Source organism: Taudactylus pleione, unplaced genomic scaffold, assembly GCF_031769625.1.
Source record: "Taudactylus pleione unplaced genomic scaffold, aTauple2 ptg000309l, whole genome shotgun sequence".
Taxonomy (NCBI): Eukaryota; Metazoa; Chordata; class Amphibia; order Anura; family Myobatrachidae; genus Taudactylus; species Taudactylus pleione.
Window position 1 is genome coordinate 5,784,713 of NW_028284710.1, and position 20,192 is coordinate 5,804,904.

Below are 20,192 nucleotides of genomic sequence, written 5' to 3' on the forward strand. Positions count from 1 at the left end.
CCTTCCTGGAATTGCTGCATCTGGTGACCCCTCACATCCAGAGACAGGACAAAAGGTGGCGGAGGGCAATCCCTGCTGAAGAGAGACTGGTGGCTACCCTGTGGTATCTGGCTACAGGAAGGTCACTGGAAGACCTGAAGTTTGGGACACTCATCTCACCTCAGTCCTTGGGCGTCATCATTCCAGAGACCTGCAAAGAGATTGTTAAAGTGCTGCAGTACCAGTATTGCAAGGTAAGTAAAAAAAAATGTGCAATGAAAATGTTTAAAGAAAAAAATTTAGTTTTTTTTAGTTGTTAAATATTGTTTTAAATTTTACTTTTTAACTGTGCCAATAAGGCAGAAAACTGTGCTGCATAGCAGCCATCTTGTGTACACAACACTACAACAACATTTGAACAATACAGAGCCACTGTGGCCAAAAAACACTTGCACACTATGGGCCTGATTCAGAGCCGGACGCAATTAGCGCTCGCTCGTCCAGAAAATAGGGGTGGCTATTCAAATGAACCGTTCGCTCTTTGCGGTCTGTTCACACCTCTAGGTCTGAACGAGCGAACAAAATATGCGAACGTAATTTTGAAAAAAACGCCCCCTGGCCGCTCGCATCCTACGTCATGTCCGCAATTTATTAGATTAATCGAGTACATCGACTAGCGTATGAACTGCTCGCTATTCTTGTGGTTGGTTTTTGCTACCACAATTTTGCGAGCAGTTCTGGCTATAAAATAACCCAGTGACGTGGTCAATGACGCTGCTGTATTAATTATGCACACCCATAAAACGCCCATTTTGACCTTGAAGCGCGCCTGCGTTCGGATCTCCACTCCCCGTTTTCAAGCACCTTCCCCTGTTACCACCCACATACGCCTCCTCCTGTCACTGAAAATAGCAGGCATTCGCTATTTAGCGAACAAACGATTTTCGGCCGCACTGACTGGTTCGCGCATGCGTATTACGATCCGTACGCATGCGCAGTTGGGCAAACATCGCTCAGAACGAACGAGCGGCCGCTTACGAGCGGCTCTGAATCAGGCCCTATGCCCTCACAAATTTTTTTTGGGGGGGGGTTTAGTAATAGACAGCAAATAATAAGCTGCATTAATGAAAATGTGCACTGACCTGTAGGCAATATAGATTGCAATAACATTTTTACAAAACAGCATTATCACCAAATTTTATGAATCCCAATAGGTAGCATGCTGTATGTGATAGGGTGGGTCAGACGTCAGTTTAAACAGGCCAATACACACATGGCACAAGTATACATTGTGGCCCCGGCTTCCAGCAATATGTACTTGTGCCATGTCCAAACAGCGTCATCACCACCCTATCACATACAGCCAGCACCTATTGGGAGTCATAAAATTTGGTGGTAGTAAAAGCAAGAACAAAATAAACAAAAAAAAATGAGATATCTGTATAACGGGGCAATTCATCCGCTGCATCCAGCAGAGCATTAAACATGGTAGTGCTTGTGCTTGGGGTGCTGGGTGGGGGAGTAATCTGTAACTGGGCTGGGGGGGGCCTGACGTAGGTGTTTGGGACAGGGGAAAATAGCATTGGGTCAGCTATAAATTTTGAATCGTGGATGTTTTTGCTCATACACCTACTCAATAGGTCATAATTTAGCCTTAGGATTTTTTTTTTTTAATCTTCATCCATATTCCTCATTGTGCTATTTACATGTGCCGTAAAGTCATCGATTGCATCAGGAGGTTTTTGAAGCAGGCATTCTGCATTCGTGAGAAATAAAGGCCTGATTCAGAGCCGGTCGCTATTTGCGGTCGTTCGTTCAACAAAAAGGGGTGGCTATTCAAATGAACCGTTCGCTCTTTGCGGTCTGTTGACGCCTCTATGTCTGAACGAGCGAACAAAACTTGCGGTTCTAATTTTGAAAAAGACGCCCCCTGGCCGCTCGCACCATACGTCATGTCCGCTATTTATTAGATTAATCGAGTACATCGAACAGCGTATGAACTGCTCGCTATTCTTGTGGCTGGTGTTTGCTACCACAAATTTGCGAGCAGTTCTGGCTATAAAATAACCCAGTGACGTGGTCAATGACGCTCCAGTATTAATTATGCACACCCTTAAAACGCCCGTTTTGACCTTTAAGCACGCCAGCGTTCTGATTTCCACTCCCCGTTTTCAAGCAACTTCCCCTGTTACCGCCCACATACGCCTCCTCCTGTCACTCATATTAGCAGGCATTCGCTATTTAGCGTACAAACGATTTTCGGCCGCACTGACTGGTTCGTGCATGCGTATTACGATCCGTACGCATGTGCAGTTGGGCAAACATCGCTCGGAGCGAACGAGCGGCCGCTTACGAGCGGCTCTGAATCAGGCCCTAAGTCCTCCCGTTCTGTATGGTTCTCCTTTCTCCCTTGTTTTTTTTTTTTTTTTTTGGGAGTTGTTGGGAAGAGAATGAGGGTCCTGGTGCAATGGGTGTTGCCAGTTGTGTTGTATTCTCCACATCACTTTCCCCAAGCAGACTGAGGTCCGGTGTGGATCCCAAATCAAGGTCTTGGGTGGGAGTCTATATAGGAAACAGAGAAAAACAAATATTATAGTCATTTTTATTATTTTTACAGTTTCCTAACACCGTGGAGGAGTGAAAGAGTTTGATCAACGTTGGAATTTCCCTAACTGCGGAGGAGCCATTGAAGGGAAACACATCAACATCAACCCACCTGCCAACACCGGATCATATTACTACAACTACAAAGGATTCTTCAGCATCGTTCTCATGGCAGTGGTGAATGTCAACTACGAATTTCTGTTTGTGGATGTCGGCAAGAATGGCCGTGCTTCGGATGGTGGGTCCTTAAAACAGACTCACCAACAAAACCCTCAACCTGCCATCACTGGACAAGACAAAGCACGGCCTAAACGACATTTTCGTCGCTGACGAGGCTTTTGCATTACATGAACATGTGATGAGTCCATTTGCACAGAGGGGCCTGACCAGAGAGAAGAGGATCTACAACTACCATCTATCCTGGGCACGGCGCATTGTGGAAAATGCATTTGGAATAATGAGCAACCGCTTCCGCATATTCCACACCACCATCAACTTACATGTGGAGAAGATAGACTGGGTCGTGATGGCGTGCTGTGTGTTGCATAACTTTCTGCGAAGAAAAACTACCCAACGAGGACCAGTCCCAGCTAGACCAGAAGTTGTAGGACCACCGGAGGACATTGGCCATTTGACATCTGTGTCTGCACCACCAAATTCTACAACATCGACTGCACGTGCCAAAGAAGTGAGGGAGGAGTACATGGCCTATTTCAACGGACCAGGGCCCTGATTTAGAGCCGGACGCTCTGACAGAGCGTCCGACTCTGAATCAGCAGACGGTCCAGGCACTTCTGCAACCTCCTGTTCTCCCTCTCGCTCAGCCATTAACACGATAGATTCCCTTTGTGGCTCTTGATCACTGATGAAGTACATCATATGGTAGTACCAGAGCGTGGGCTCATATATATATTATCTGTGCCTGCTCCTGATTTTTTTGGAGTCATCCACCTTCTTTTTTTCATTTATGTACACTGTCCTGAGGTTTTGAATTTTCTGTCGGACAGTTCTCAGGTCAGCATCGACAATATACCGTTTCGTATACTCCAAGAGCAGCTGTAGTGCAGCCAACCTGTGCGACTTGTTGCAGTATTTGCGCAAAGTTATCTTCCACAGACACTCTTTAGAGTGCAGGATTTCGATGAATCTGCTAACGAACTCACGTTCACTATCCATGGACCTATCTATGAAGAGGAAAAAAAAGGACATATAAATATTAGTGTATATAGTTTTGTTATATTTTATGTTGTTATGGTTACATTTTTGAATGTTTTAATATTTTCTTTTTTACAGGTTTTTAAAGGTTTGGTATGGTATTGTAATCATGTTTTCTTTTACAGGAATGTCATGTGTTTATTTTAAGGTATTTTAATGTTTTTCTTTCTTTTACAGCATGGGTCTTCAACCTTTGGCCCTCTAGCTGTTGTGGAACTACAGATCCCAGGATGCCCTGCCACAGTTTTAGAATGCTGATATTTCCAAACCTTGGCAGGACATGCTGGGATGTGTAGTTCTACAACAGCTGGAGGGCCGAAGATTGAAGACCCCTGTTTTACAGGAATGATGTGTGTTTTTAAATGCAGTGTATGTTTTTTTTTGGTTACAGTAAAGACGTTTTTTTTTGTTTGTTTTTTAAGTTTTATTACTTTAAATGTATTTTTATTTTATCTGTATTGAATTTATTTTTTTACATATTTTGACAAATATTTTATGTTATTTCAATATGAAGAATCTTCCTGTAATGTATTTGTTTATCTTGTTTAAATATATTTGTTTATTAATTTTTTCAAAAAGTTGAATTGTTTTCTAATTAATTATTAGGTGGGCACATGACATTGGTTCGGTGGGGGGCACACATTGGCAGGTAGTGGGAGCTTAATGCATGACCCAGCCACCGCCCACCTCATTACGGCCTGCGGTGGCTGGGTCATGCATTTATTACCTGGGGGGCACACATTGGTGGGTAGTGGGAGCTTAATGCATGACCCAGCCTCCGCCCGCCTCATTACAGCAGGCGGTGGCTGGGTCATGCATTTATTACCTGGGAGGGCACATATTGGTGGGTAGTGGGAGCTTAATGCATGACCTAGCCACCGCCCGCCTTATTACGGTGGGCGGTGGCTGGGTCATGCGTTTATTACCTGGGGGGCACACATTGGTGGGTAGTGGGGGGCATTTATACAGTACAAATACTCACCAAACTTCAACAAAATAAACTTCAGTATGCAGGCTCCCGACTGTGCTTCCTTCTTTCTCATACACAATGCTGCACAAGATTGTGGAGGGGCGTGTCCAGGCTCCTGTCAGTCAAATTCCGCGTTGTGCGATGATTCGTACGATTTGTCGTTAGTAAAAAAACCCTCACGATCGTCTGCCATCGTGTTCCAGGTTGGCTAATCTGCCCTACAGCACGGCAGATCAGAGGATGCGAGGTACGCGCATCGGCATCGTGCTCGTGAGTATAAACTCACGGTTCGGACTTATTTTAACAAATTCGTCATCGCGATTCATCGAAATCGGCCTAATTGGATGAAAAATCGCTGTGTGTGGACCCCCTTACACTTGTGTACTAGAGGTTACCTCAGTCTATATAGGCAGATGTCATCATGTCCCGCTACATCCCAGTGTGCAGTCGCTAATGGTCCACTAGTTAGCGTGGCCATGCGAGGGTCCGTTATCACCGGGTGCTCTCCTAATGGGAAACGGCGGCCAGATGTAAAGATGGAAGTCGTGGCGGTATAAATCATCAGCGTGTAGCGGCTTCTGACCTCAGTGTCTAGTGGCTGTGGTATTCTGTTCTCAGCTGCTCAGTGGATATTCTAAATGGGTAGTAGCAGGAGCCAGAACAGTGGCTGGAACCAACTTTTGGCTGGAGGCTGATGTCAACGCGTATTGTCCCTTGGATAGCCAGGACTTTCTCAAGACTGGAGACCCAAGCCTCTGGCGTCTCCTTACATCCCTCCAGTTTCTAATTAATTGATCAGTAGCACCTTAAGCTCATTAGTGTTGTGAGCTTACATTTTCTCCTTGCGTCTAGCAATGTCAGTGTATGAAAGACATATAATCTCTCTTGTGTATATATATATATACAGTCAGGTGCATAAATATTGGGACATTGACAGAATTTTCATATTTTGGCCTCTATTCACCACCACAATGGCTTTGAAATGAAACAAACAAGATGTGATTTAACTGCAGACTTTCAGATTTAATTTGAGGGTAATTACATCCAAATCAGGTGAACGGTGTAGGAATTACAACAGTTTATATATGTGCCTCCCACTTTTTAAGGGGCCAAAAGTAATGGGACAAACTAAACAATCCTAAATCTAACTTTCACTTTTTAATACTTTGTTGCAAATCCTTTGCAGGCAATTACAGCCTGAAGTCTGGAACGCATAGACATCACCAGACGCTGGGTTTCATCCCTGGTGATGTTCTGCCAGGCCTTTACTGCAAATGTCTTCAGTTCCTGCTTGTTCTTGGGGCATTTTCCCTTCAGTTTTGTCTTCATCAAGTGAAATGCATGCTCAATCGGATTCAGGTCAGGGGATTGACTTGGCCATTGCATAACTTTCCACTTTTTAGCCTTAAAAAACTCCTTGGTTGCTTTTGCAGTATGCTTCGGGTCATTGTCCATCTGCACTGTGAAGCGCTGTCCAATTAGTACTGAAGCATTTGACTAAATATGAGCATATAATATTGCCCGAAACACTTCAGAATTCATTCTGCTGCTTTTGTCAGCAGTCACATCATCAATAAATACAAGGGAACCAGTTCCATTGGCAGCCATACATGCCCACGCCATGACACTACCACCACCACCATGCTTCACTGATGAGGTGGTATGTTTTGGATCATGAGCAGTTCCTTTCCTTCTCTTCTCTTCCCATCACTCTGGTACAAGTTGATCTTTGTCTCATCTGTCAATAGGATGTTGTTCCAGAACTGTAATGGCTTTTTTAGATGTTGTTTGGCAAACTCTAATCTGGTCTTCCTGTTTTTGTGGCTCACCAATGGTTTGCATCTTGTTGTGAGCCCTCTATATTCCCTCTTGTGAAGTCTTCTCTTGATTGTTGACTTTGACACATATACATCTACCTCCTGGAGAGTGTTCTTGATTTGGCCAACTGTTGTGAAGGGGTTTTTCTTCACCAGGGAAATAATTCTTTTGTCATCCACCACAGTTGTTTTCCGTGGTTTTCCGGGTCTTTTAGTGTTGCTGAGCTCTCGGGTGCATTCTTTCTTTTTAAGAATGTTCCAAACAGTTGATTTGGCCTCACCTAATGTTTTTGCAATCTCTCTGATGGGTTTGTTTTCATTTTTCAGCCTAATGATGGCTTGCTTCACTGATAGTGACAGCTCTTTGGATCTCATATTGAGAGTTGACAGCAACTGATTCCAAATGCAAATGTCACACCTAGAATCAACTCCAGACCTTTTACCTGCTTAATTGATAATGAAATAATGAGGGAATAGCCCACACCTGTCCATGAAATAGCTTTTGAGTTGATAGTCCCATTACTTTTGGCCCCTTAAAAAGGGTGAGGCACATATTGAAACTGTTGTAATCCCTACACCGTTCACCCGATTTGGATGTAATTACCCTCAAATTAAATCTGAAAGTCTGCAGTTAAAGCACATCTTGTTTGTTTCATTTCAAAACCATTGTGGTGGTGAATAGAGTACATGAAAAAACACTTATACTGTACATGCACAATAATAATGAAAAATAATAATAAAACATAATAATAGTAAAAACTCTGTGAGCATATCAGAAAAATAGATCAGAAAAAATATATAGCCACGGTTTTCTTCAACAAAAATATTAAAATAAAATCCAATAGTACAAAATATTATTTGAACAAGCCTCCTGTTGAATCTATAAAATGGGACTGTGTTTTCTAGTTCTATTCTACTAAATTTAATTTACAAATATTAAAACAAAGGAAATCAAGGAATCATCAGGACATACATTATTTTCTTCTACTTTAAATACTAAGATCCAGAATAAATATTTAAAGTTATATTTTCAATAGGATAAATCGACCCAAGGAGTGGGGCTATTTATGTTCCATATGAATATTACTCCCACTACTATCGCCATTTATTGATGTTATACACTGCGGCCAACCCCCATACATAAATGGACATAATGTCCTCTACTATTGTAATTGTAAGAGGTGTCATAAATAAAATAATCCTAAAACAATGGTATTCAATTACTGTACCTAATATGTACCCAATCTAGTATAAATCCTCCTATTGAAATTAAAATTAAGGCTCCTCCTCAAATGGCCCTGTATTCGGATAAAACCAACACCTACATGGTATTTGGACAAACCGGTAGGCATGGCGACCAACGTCCCTCATACCAAACCAGTTCTACCAATGTGAGAAGAACGTGAATACACATTATATTCCTCCTTAAACCAAAAACAAATCTTGCTTTTATTGTCCAAAGATGTTTGTATTAAAGGGATACATAAACAAGATTTATTTGGGACCTAGGAAAAAATTATCCCAATGAAAAAAACAGGCTGTAAAACCCATATAATTGTATGGATACCAGAACTGATGGTAACCTAAGGTATTAATCTCCCTTTCCCATACCTATACCCAATCTAGTATTAGTGTTATAGTTGGAAGTGTAATTGAACAAACCGGCATGTGTGGCGACCTACGTCCCTCACACTAAACCAGTACATCAATGCACGAGGGCAAACCATTCTACATCCAATTCTCTCCATGCACCCAGACCAGATCTTGCATTTTATTGTTCGACATTATTTAAAGGATACATAATCAAGTGATTCCTTGAGGCCTTTAGGGTTCAAAGTATCCAATTTGAAAATCCAGGCTGACTCCCCTAGACACAGTTTGCGAAATCTGTTCCCTTCTTTTGGTGTTTCCAAATTGTTCAAACCCCCCCACCACCACCACCCCCCACGACGGTCAAACCTTTTGGACCACTATTATGGTAGTGGAAGAATTGACGTGATACACTGTGAGTGAGTACTTTGTTTAACATATTCCGTCTATGTTCCCTGAATCTACATTTAATCTACCTAATTGTTCATCCTACATATTGTAGGGAACAGGGACACTGGAGGACATAGACACAATATGTGGACTCACAATTGATGAATTGTTTAATATACAAAATGTCTTTATTTGCAGAGGAAGTAATACTACAGACTTTATTCTGTATATGTTTGCACGTCAAAAAGATTGCTTTATTGCAATTATAATTTCCTGTTAATGTTGACATGTTTTTGTAGGAGTTTTATTATCTGATTTTAACTCGCAAGGTGCTAATAAATTTATTAAGTTGGTGTTCTTTTTAAAAGTGATCATAGGTTTATCCTCAATACATTGTCTTAAGGTGCATACACACATAAAGATTTTCAATCTAACCAGCCAACTAGTTGATTGGTTGGAATGAACATCTGGTAAGGTATGAAAGCAAATGACAATCAGCAATTTGCTCCCAAACTGCGGAAAATGGACAAAAACTGTTGTTTGAACAAATTGTTTAGATCAAACATTTAACAAACTTGTCTGACGACCATTTTCATCTGATTTCTGGCATTTAGGAGCAAATTGCTGATCATCAGTTACTCCCATATGCTGCCAGATTTTTATTCCAGCTAATCAACTAGTTGGATGGTTGGACAGAAAATCTTTACTTGTGTAAGCAGCATTAGTATTGGATCTTGTCTAAGGATAGGGAAGTTGTTATAAAAGATCTTTTTTATTTTTCCTAATTTGTTATTAAACTTAGATATAAATGTTACAGGTTCAGGTGAATCGTTTTTACTTTCCTCATCTCTCCTCATTCTTTTAATTTGTTTGCTATTAACTGTTTTTATTTTAGATTAATTTACAAGGAGATCTGATCTATTGATCGACTAGGCATATTTCTTAGCATTCTCTAGTATACTATTACAGTTTTACCACAATCTTCATTCATTTAAAGACCTCTAAGCCCTAAAATAAGACATTTTTCAGATATGAACCATGAAAGTAAAACCCATTGTCCAGCACTAACCTGACACTCTGGGCCTTATTCTGAGTTGTGGATAAAGCAAGAAAGGACAAATATCTGTGCACCTGGACAAACCATGCAAAGGGTGCAAATACATACATTTCTTTTGCATACTGACTGCTATTGCATCTGGTACACAAATACCAGAGTTCCCTACCCTCCCGAATTTCGCGGGAGTCTCCCAAATAAAGGTGGGAGCTCCCGCTACCCCGTAAAGCATGCGCGAGTCCGGAGGTAAAGAGGGCGGGGCCTGAGCTTAAGACGCAGGGGCGTACTCACCAAGTGCAGGGAGGCAGGAGAGTGGCTGCTGCTGGCCCGGAGGTCTCCTGGGCACGCCTTCCCCTGCTCACACACTGCTGCTGGGAGAGACTGATGCTCCCAGCATTACTTGGCCAGCCTGTGATGACAGAGGATGGAGGGGGGAGGAGCCGACACCGGAGGACACTGAAGACAGAGGAGCTGCCTCAGACTGTGAGTGTTAGAGCTCACTGCAGCTCCTGCCAAATGTATAACTCAAGTCAGTGCCGTGGGGGAGGGAGGGCGATCTATTACCGTGTGTTTGTATGTGTGTGTAGTAATGTGATTTATGTGTGTGTGTGTGTGTGTGTAGTAATGTGATGTATGTGTTTGTGTGTGTAGTAACGTGATGTATGTGTGTGTGTGTGTGACTGTGTGTGGGGTGAAATCTTCATATGATGTGTGTGACTGACTGAGTGTTTGTGTGTGAGAGACTGTGTGTGTATGTGAATCTATTCATGGGATGTGTGTGAGACTGTCTGTGTGTGACTGTGTGTATGAGACTGTGTGGGTGTGTGTGAATCTATTCATGGGATGTGTGTGAGACTGTCTGTGTGTGACTGTGTGTATGAGACTGCATGTGTGTGTGTGTGTGTGTGTGGGTGTGTGTGTGTGTGTAGTAACGTGATGTATGTGTGTGTGTGTGACTGTGTGTGGGGTGAAATCTTCATATGATGTGTGTGACTGACTGAGTGTTTGTGTGTGAGAGACTGTGTGTGTATGTGAATCTATTCATGGGATGTGTGTGTGTGTGTCTGTGTGTGACTGTGTGTATGAGACTGTGTGGGTGTGTGTGAATCTATTCATGGGATGTGTGTGAGACTGTCTGTGTGTGACTGTGTGTATGAGACTGCGTGTGTGTGTGTGTGTGTGTGTGTGTGTGTGTGTGTGTGTGTGTGTGTGGGTGTGTGTGAATCTATTCATGGGATGTGTGTGTGACTGTGTGTATGAGACTGTGTGTGTGTGTGTGTGTGTGTGTGTGTGTGTGTGTGTGTGTGTGTGTGTGTGTGTGTGTGTGTGTATGTGAATCTATTCATGGGATGTGTGTGAGACTGTCTGTGTGACTGTGTGTATGAGACTGTGTGGGTGTGTGTGAATCTATTCATGGGATGTATGTGAGACTGTCTGTGTGTGACTGTGTGTATGAGACTGTGTGTGTGTGTGTGAATCTATTCATGGGATGTGTGTGAGACTGACTGTCTGTGCGTGACTGTGTGTATGAGACTGTGTGGGTGTGTGTGAATCTATTCATGGGATGTGTGTGAGACTGTCTGTGTGTGACTGTGTGTATGAGACAGTGTGTGTGTGTGTGTGTGTGTGTGTGTGTGTGTGTGTGAGTGTGTGTGTGTGAATCTATTCATGGGATGTGTGTGAGACTGTCTGTGTGTGACTGTGTGTATGAGACTGTGTGTGTGTGTGTGTGAATCTATTCATGGGATGTGTGTGAGACTGTCTGTGTGTGACTGTGTGTATGAGACTCTGTGTGTGTGTGTGTGTGTGTGTGTGTGTGTGTGTGTGTGTGTGTGTGTGTGTGTGTGTGTGTGTGTGTGTGAATCTATTCATGGGATGTGTGTGAGACTGTCTGTGTGTGACTGTGTGTATGAGACTGTGTCCGTGTGTGAATGAATCTATTCATGTGGTGTGTGTGTGAAACTGTGTGTGTGTGTGTGTGTGTTATTCATATAAATGAATGTGTGTGTTTGGGGGGAATCTATTAATGTCAATATGGCAGGGTAGAGATGTATTAATGTCAGTGGGGGAGCTAGGGCGTCAGCTTATAGGAATATATACGCCCATAGGTGGAGATAGACACGCCCTTTGGGTGGAGCAGACCACGCCCCCACAACGGCGCGGCGCATTCTGCAGCCATCTACAATCTCCCTCAAAGTAATTTTCAAAAGTAGGCAAGTATGACAAATACTGGACAACTCTATATTTTACACTGCAAATTAGATTTAAGTTTGAACACTCCCCTCCCCAATATAAATCTCTCTGCACATTTTACATCTACCCCATCTTCAGTGCAACATGACTTACCGAGATGCACAGTTACTTGATCCTTCTTGCTTTATTCCCAACCCAGAATCAGTCCCTCTGTTAAGAAGCTGCAGTTGAATACAGACAGCTGACACTGGGATTGAAGTCATTTGAACCTGCCAGTGTAGGTGAATCAACCAATCCAAACAATATATTTCTGCAATCCAGTCGATAGATAGATAGATAGATAGATAGATAGATAGATAGATAGATAGATAGATAGATAGATAATCTGTGTGTACTGTTATCCTTTCTCCTAAATGTATTTTTAAAATGTGGGGGGCGGCAGACGCCAAAGGGTCAAAGATGTATGTTCCATGGGTAGGGCGTCTATCATTTTGAAAAGGAAAACCAGGACATGTACATGTAACCTGATGTTCAGTATATAAATCCTAGTCCCTACTCCAAAACATGGTTAAACAAAATCCTTGCCCTTGTAATCTGAAGCTGCATGCACACAAAGGAAGATAACATTTTTGAGTTAAAGATTTTTGGCGGGAAAAATGACACAATAAGCCACACACAACAAATAACATCTTGCAATCTTTGTTAAATGTGAACCATTTTCAAATAGGAATCAATGAGGCCTACATTGCTGAGGTGATCTTCTACTCTAATAAATAAATTTGTGAGATGCACAAACACATTTGTGTCCATAACACATGTAACTGAAGCACAATTCCTATAATCCTCATCCAGTGCACAATTTATGGCTGTATTGGGATTGTTCAAGTTTGCTTAAATATTCATTTGTTTTCAGTAGGATCAGCTTACATTGGGCACTGCAATAATTCAAGAATGCCTTTTCAGAAATGTGAGGCTTTGTAAGTCTCAAGTGGTTTTCATGATAAAGTTAGCTTCTTCCAAAAGTATTTTGGGCAGGAAACCATCTACACAGCCTTCCTCTAAATCATAGGTCATCAGGAAAAAAAACCCATAGAAGCCAAAATTCCATAGAAATATTCAGTCACTCCACCAAATCTGGCAGCTCATAAATCTTTTTATGAGACACTCTCCAGTTATCTGGTACGATAGTAATCAAATCCATCCTCTCTCTTAGCAGAGATGAGATTATTTTGTGGAGTCTCCAGTGGTAAGCGGCATTGTACACCTCCCTTGGCACACCTTAGCTCTCAGGATGTGGTATATATAAAACACAAAACCTTGCTACAGGTCTCTTTTTCTTTTCATTTTATCATTTTTTGCATGCTTTATAACTTATTTTTCCCAGATGGGAAAATCATTCTACATTTGGTCCCAATGATAAGAGCAACCCACGTGTTTTAATGTTCATGCAGTGTATACAGGGCTAGAATAACAATGAGACGGATGGTTCTACAGCTTCGGGCCGCCACATAAAAATAGGCCCATTTTCAGCATGATGAAGATCAGCTGTCTAGCTGACACCACACAGTCAGCCATAAATTATAATAAGTACTAAAATTATTTTTCTCATTTTATCACTAAGTTTTTCTAATTTTATGTATTTAGAGATACAGTGGTGATAGTATATGGGGTGTAATCACGCACTTGGCTCTTCTCACACCCGCACAGCACTTGTTACAGATCCTCCCCTTTTCAGAATAGACCCATGAAAGTTTTTAGCCCCAGGCCCATGTGGCCCTTAATCCAGCTAAAAGTGCCCTTTCTACCACATTCTCTGTGCATTTTGCCATTATCTATTTATAATGTAACCTATCTATCTATCTATCTATCTATCTATCTATCTATCTATCTATCTATCATTTAGGTTACAATAATCTTACATTACATGGTCAGTAGACATATTAACAGATACAGTTGTAACTGACATGTCTATAGCAAGTCACTATCTGTCTATCACTATTTTCATATGCCTAGCTGGGCACACAATAAACCATAAATTGTAAATATTAAAACTGTTTTTCCAGTTTTCCCACAAAATTCTGCATTTTTTTCTAATGTTATGTATTTAGGGAGACAATGGGGCTGATGGTGTAGGGGGCGTACACATGTACTTGGGTCTGGCCACACCCACACAGCACTGGTTACAGCTCCTCCCCTTCTCAGTATAGGCTCTTGTACATTTTCAGCCCCTGGCACATGTGGTCCTTAACCCAGCCCTGAGTTTATAGTGACATCAAAATGAAGCATATTTCTTCAATGTCCTTGCGCCAACTCTCACTAGTAATGAACTATGTAGTTAGACATGATAGTATGAACATAAACATAAGGCATATATAGCAGCTACAAAGCAAATAAAGCTTTTCTCATAATGTGTACTACAGTATTTCCACAATCTGCTAAAAGAAGCTCAAATTTATTCTCTATCAACCTTCATTTCTTTTGCAGACTTTCTAAGGAATGAGCCATATTCAGATATGTGTTTTGTTCCTTCTTCTCTGAGTAACAACAACAAGCCTAGTGTTGGAAAACATTGCATGTCTTATCTTCCTAAACAGCAACAGACGTACACTGGCAGTGGCACGAGCAATATGCCAAGCCAAGTGTAAAAGTAGAGAGAAATCTACTGTACACAAAGGGAAAGCTCTGAATTATTAATAGCCTACTGTTAAGGAAATGATAGCATTTTATCACCCACCTCTAGTAGCAGGTCTCCTTCTGGCATGGCAATCCCTCCGGATGGGTTGTCTTCTTTTATTGCGTGACCGATCAGCTGGCAGGGTTGCTTCTTGGAGTGCTGTTCCTCAATTGCTGTTAAACAAGGTGAGCGGAAAAAAAAAACATAAGTAACAGAACTGATCAGTGTGATAGACTCAGTGAAGTGTTATAGTCAGGGGTCACAGAAAGAGCAGCATGCAACTTTCATATCTCACAGCCTAAAGCGCCACTTTGCTTTTTATGGTCTGGCAGATCTCCAAGTCTTTAAGAATCACCATGCTGTGCATTTGCACCAATGCTCCCAGAATCCTTTGTATTTGAACAGTGTCAAACCTGCGTAAGATTGTTACTTGGTATAAAACAATTGAAAAATGACTTGAATGAAGAAATATACATTAGCTTCATTTAAAATTGGTATGTAAATTTGATCATGTAGGCTATTTATAATCTATTTACAAGGGAATATAAAATAAATAGATGATGCCTCACATAGGGGTCTATAGTTACATGACGTTAATTATCGGGGTCCCCTATAATTAACAATGTAACTCGCCGCGGATGCCGGAGCAATTCATCATTGCTCCGGCGTGGAGACAACTGATCCGAAAATCGTCTATTCCCGCGAGCGGCTTGAATCTTTTTACTGAGCAGTGACATTAGTGCGCATGTGTGACCTACAGGTTACACAAGTGCACAAAAGCCCCGACGGCCGGCATAAGGAGCCTGGACAGGGGTGAAGGGATCCGAAAAGATTCCTCTTCGCAACCCGGGACTCCTTCCCATATGGAAGGAGCGGGTAGTGAGAGCACTCGCCATCTGAAGATGGTGAATGCTCCCGCAATCAAGGTGCGAAAATATTGTATTTTCGGAGATTGATGAATTCTGTCCTCATACTAATGTATGGGGACAGCAGGCCATTCCACAAGAGGAAGGTAAACAGGAGATATCTGTGATATCGCCTGCTTTAGCTTCTTAATGAATGGCTCGATAACTTAATTTCTACAGTTGCAGGTGAAAATGGCACCATTCCATAGTAAACAGTTATAAATGACACATGTTAAAATTTGAGATATGCAGGTACAATTCCAGATACCCCGGTAGGTATTGTAGCACTTTGCCAGAATAACTTGTTCCTGTTGCAAGATAGAAATAGTAAACATTAGGAAGAGTTAATCTTCTACATCTAATGGGGTAATGCCAAGACTATATTTAGCGTGGACATCACCATAAGCATTTTGGGCCTGAATGCCAATCAAATGTAAAATTGTGAACTCAGGGCCTGATTCTGACCCGGTCGCAAGTGCTATGCGCTCGCAACAGGGTCGATGGTGGGCCAGTGGGCATGCGCACGACTGAGCCGGCTCCGTCGTGCACATGCGCGAGACCCGGATAGCGATGGGCAAGCCGTCGCTCCGGGTCTCGTACCAAAGGGGGCGTGCTGTCGATGTTGAGTGACAGCATGTCCCCTTTTTTGGGCGGGCCGGGGGAGTGGCTGCCCAAACGGAGGCGTTCCCATGTGAATGCCTCCGTTTGGGGCCGGCCCCACTGACATCACGAGTGATGTCAGTGGGAGAGATTTCGGCACTGTTAGAGCCGAAATCTCTCTGGGGCTTGCGGCAACGAGATCCTACCACAAGGGTCTCGTCGCAAGCCCGATGGTCGCGATGGTCTTGACCATCACGACCATCTTCCTGGTCACCCACAGCTATGCAAGCCGCCAGGAGGCCGTTCTAAAAAAAAAAAAGAACAGCCCTGATTCAGAGCGAGCGCTCTGTCAGAGCGTCCGGCTCTGAAGAAGGGCCTCAGACTTGTGATTCTATGGCTTTAGAACATGAGTTTCTTTAAAATTAGGATCCAGTGCAAAGTTGCAGCTGTCAAATAATGTAAAACTTGTGCCATAATACACCACTACAGGTATATCTTAATGGTATGTATAATTAGGGACATTGGGAGATCAGGCCCCAGTACTAGGGGACATAGCCAAGCTTGTGGGGGCAAACACAAACCCCATTATGCTGCACTGCCTGCAGAAGGGGCATGGTCATGTAGTCTCGGGGTGTGGACCCTGTACAGGCCCTAGCCAGTTTCCCTTATCTCATGCTCCTGTGTGTCAATTAAAATTGGTGCATTTCTAACGTGCATGGTTGACTTGTGCCTCCATGCTCATGCTGTATTGAACTTACATGTAAGTGCTGCGAATGAGTTAGTGTCCAACTCTAACTGAAGTCCTATGTAAGGGCGTAGCTACAGTGGATGCGGCTGTTACAGGTCCCGGCCCTCTCACTGCACTGAGTTACACTGCTTTCTCCTGAGCCCTGGCTTTTTTTTCTCATCAGAGTGCTGCTGCAGACCATCTGCTGTTAGTGGCCCAGCCACGGGGGCGTATCTATAATGGGTGTAGGGTGTGCGGGGAACACGGGCCCATGGGTCCAGGGGGGCCCCGCATCGCACACCCTACACCCATAATATTACTTACCTCTCCGGAGTCCCACGTCGGCGCGGGTAGTCCGGCGCTATAAAACGACTGGAAAATGGCCGCGGCAGCCATTTTCCTGTCATTTGCGCATGCGCAGTACAGGGAAAATGGCCGCCACGGTCATTTTCCCGGTGACCTCTGCATCCATTATAGACTCTGGGCACACTCTAGTGCCCAGAGTCTATAACTCCGGCGCTGCTGGCCGCCGGGTGGAGAGGAGGGGGCCCGTGTCGGAGACTGCACACGGGCCCCCTCCTCTCTAGAAACATCTCTGCCCAGCCGGCTCTGCCTCAATCTCTTTTCACTGACAGGTTTATTGGTGAATCAGAGTTTTCTCATATACCACATTATATCATAAACAACTAGCATTAGGGAGGCTGAATACTTTTTTTTATATTGTTTTTTATTTATAATACTTACTATATGCTAATCACCATTCATTTAATCCTGCATGTCAGCTAAGTAGGCAGATAGTGCCAAACAACACCCAATCTGCCATATCATGCCCATCTCAAATCAACACATGATCCTTTTCAGCACCTAAATTCAGAACTGCCCAAGAAAATTGGAATTGACAGGTATGTATTCTCAACAGTATCTGTGCTAATACATTTACATTGTGTTAATATAACTGTACTGTATTTTTTTGTAATGTGATGCACAGTTTGTAAACGCCAAAAATGAAATAGTGATATCAAATAAAACTAGTCACACTGTACATGTTTGCCTCCTACCTTAAATACTATTTTCTCTGAGTCTAATAAACTGTTCAAGGTTACATTATTGTAGGGAAAAATGGCAAAAACACTTCAAAACACCATTTATCCTACGAAAACAAAATTATATTTTCTGCACTTTCCTTATACTGAAATTGTATATTTAATTTTTTTTTATCTTATTTTATATAATTTCCTACTGAGCTGCGGGGTGTTTTATTCTTCATAGAATGCAAGAGCTCATAATACTTACATGTACCCAGTAGTATAAATTGTAATGATCATGTCATAGGTTTTTACACTATGCATACATTAGATGGGACACTCATACATGATAAGGAGAGTGCCATGTCTTGCAGCAATGTGCATGCCGTAGCTTCACATTTTCTTCCCTTTTTGCCATTTTCTTATGGACCACAAATGTTATTTATGCCCTCAAACTTCAGCAAATGGAATTTATGTATTATTATAGGAATTACATATGACCATGTACAGTCAGGTCCATAAATATTGGGACATTGACAGAATTTTCAGATTTTGGCCACCACAATGGTTTTGAAATGAAACAAACAAGATGTGCTTTAACTGCAGACTTTCAGATTTAATTTGAGGGTAATTACATTCAAATCGGGTGAACGGTGTAGGAATTACAACAGTTTCAATATGTGCCTCCCACTTTTTAAGGGACCAAAAGTAATGGGACTATCAACTCAAAAGCTATTTCATGGACAGGTGTGAGCTATTCCCTCGTTATTTCATTATCAATTAAGCAGGTAAAAAGTCTGGAGTTGATTCTAGGTGTGACATTTGCATTTGGGATCAGTTGCTATCAACTCTCAATATGAGATCCAAAGAGCTGTCACTATCAGTGAAGCAAGCCATCATTAGGCTGAAAAATCAAAACAAACCCATCAGAGAGATAGCAAAAACATTAGGTGTGGCCAAATCAAGTGTTTGGAACATTCTTAAAAAGAAAGAATGCACCGGAGAGCTCAGCAACACCAAAAGACCCGGAAGACCACGGAAAACAACTGTGGTGGATGACAAAAGAATTATTTCCCTGGTGAAGAAAAACCCCTTCACAACAGTTGGCCAAATCAAGAACACTCTCCAGGAGGTAGATGTATATGTGTCAAAGTCAACAATCAAGAGAATACTTCACAAGAGTGAATATAGAGGGTTCACAACAAGATGCAAACCATTGGTGAGCCACAAAAACAGGAAGACCAGATTAGAGTTTGCCAAACAACATCTAAAAAAGCCATTACAGTTCTGGAACAACATCCTATGGACAGATGAGACAAAGATCAACTTGTACCAGAGTGATGGGAAGAGAAGAGAAGGAAAGGAACTGCTCATGATCCAAAACATACCACCTCATCAGTGAAGCATGGTGGTGGTAGTGTCATGGCGTGGGCATGTATGGCTGCCAATGGAACTGGTTCCCTTGTATTTATTGATGATGTGACTGCTGACAAAAGCAGCAGAATGAATTCTGAAGTGTTTTGGGCAATATTATATGCTCATATTCAGTCAAATACTTCAGAACTCATTGGACGGCGCTTCACAGTGCAGATGGACAATGACCCGAAGCATACTGCATAAGCAACCAAGGAGTTTTCTAAGGCTAAAAAGTGGAATGTTATGCAATGGCCAAGTCAATCCCCTGACCTGAATCCGATTGAGCATGCATTTCACTTGACGAAGACAAAACTGATTTGAAAATGTCCCAAGAACAAGCAGGAACTGAAGACATTTGCAGTAGAGGCCTGGCAGAGCATCACCAGGGATGAAACCCAGAGTCTGGTGATGTCTATGCGTTCCAGACTTCAGACTGTAATTGCCTGCAAAGGATTTGCAACAAAGTATTAAAAAGTGAAAGTTAGATTTAGGATTGTTTAGTTTGTCCCATTACTTTTGACCCCTTAAAAAGTGGGAGGCACATATAGAAACTGTTGTAATTCCTACACCGTTCACCTGATTTGGATGTAATTACCCTCAAATTAAATCTGAAAGTCTGCAGTTAAATCACATCTTGTTTGTTTCATTTCAAAGTCATTGTGGTGGTGAATAGAGGACAAAATATGAAAATTCTGTCAATGTCCCAATATTTATGCACCTGACTGTAGTTAGCGGCCCAATATATATCTATTCCTACACTTCAGCAGACTTGTGGACACACACACAACAGTACAGCCGGGTGCACACTGGAGCGATGTCAGCATGATATGTTGTTTCCGGCCGAATCAGAACGACATATCGGACGCATTGCTCAGTGTGTACGGCCAAAATGTGCACTCCCGCAGATGCTTGCGTCATCGTCCGGTCAGTCGTGCTGCACGTCCAACCGAACGATATCGCAAGCGGCCCCGTTGAAGGTAATGAAGGACGGAACGAGGGATCATTCCGTCATCCATTACCTCATTCCAATGTG

General features: G+C 42.4%; 1 protein-coding gene across 3 annotated transcripts in view; it reads right to left on the minus strand.

The window, feature by feature from the left end:
• The window catches only part of AHRR (aryl hydrocarbon receptor repressor), a 459,962-nt gene that overhangs the window by 222,304 nt on the left and 217,466 nt on the right, over positions 1 to 20,192 (minus strand). For all 3 annotated transcript variants that reach the window (XM_088442311.1, XM_088442309.1, XM_088442310.1), the window contains one exon: positions 14,547 to 14,659. In XM_088442311.1, coding sequence (XP_088298437.1) covers positions 14,547 to 14,659 — 113 coding nt within the window. The remainder of the gene's footprint in view (positions 1 to 14,546; positions 14,660 to 20,192) is intronic.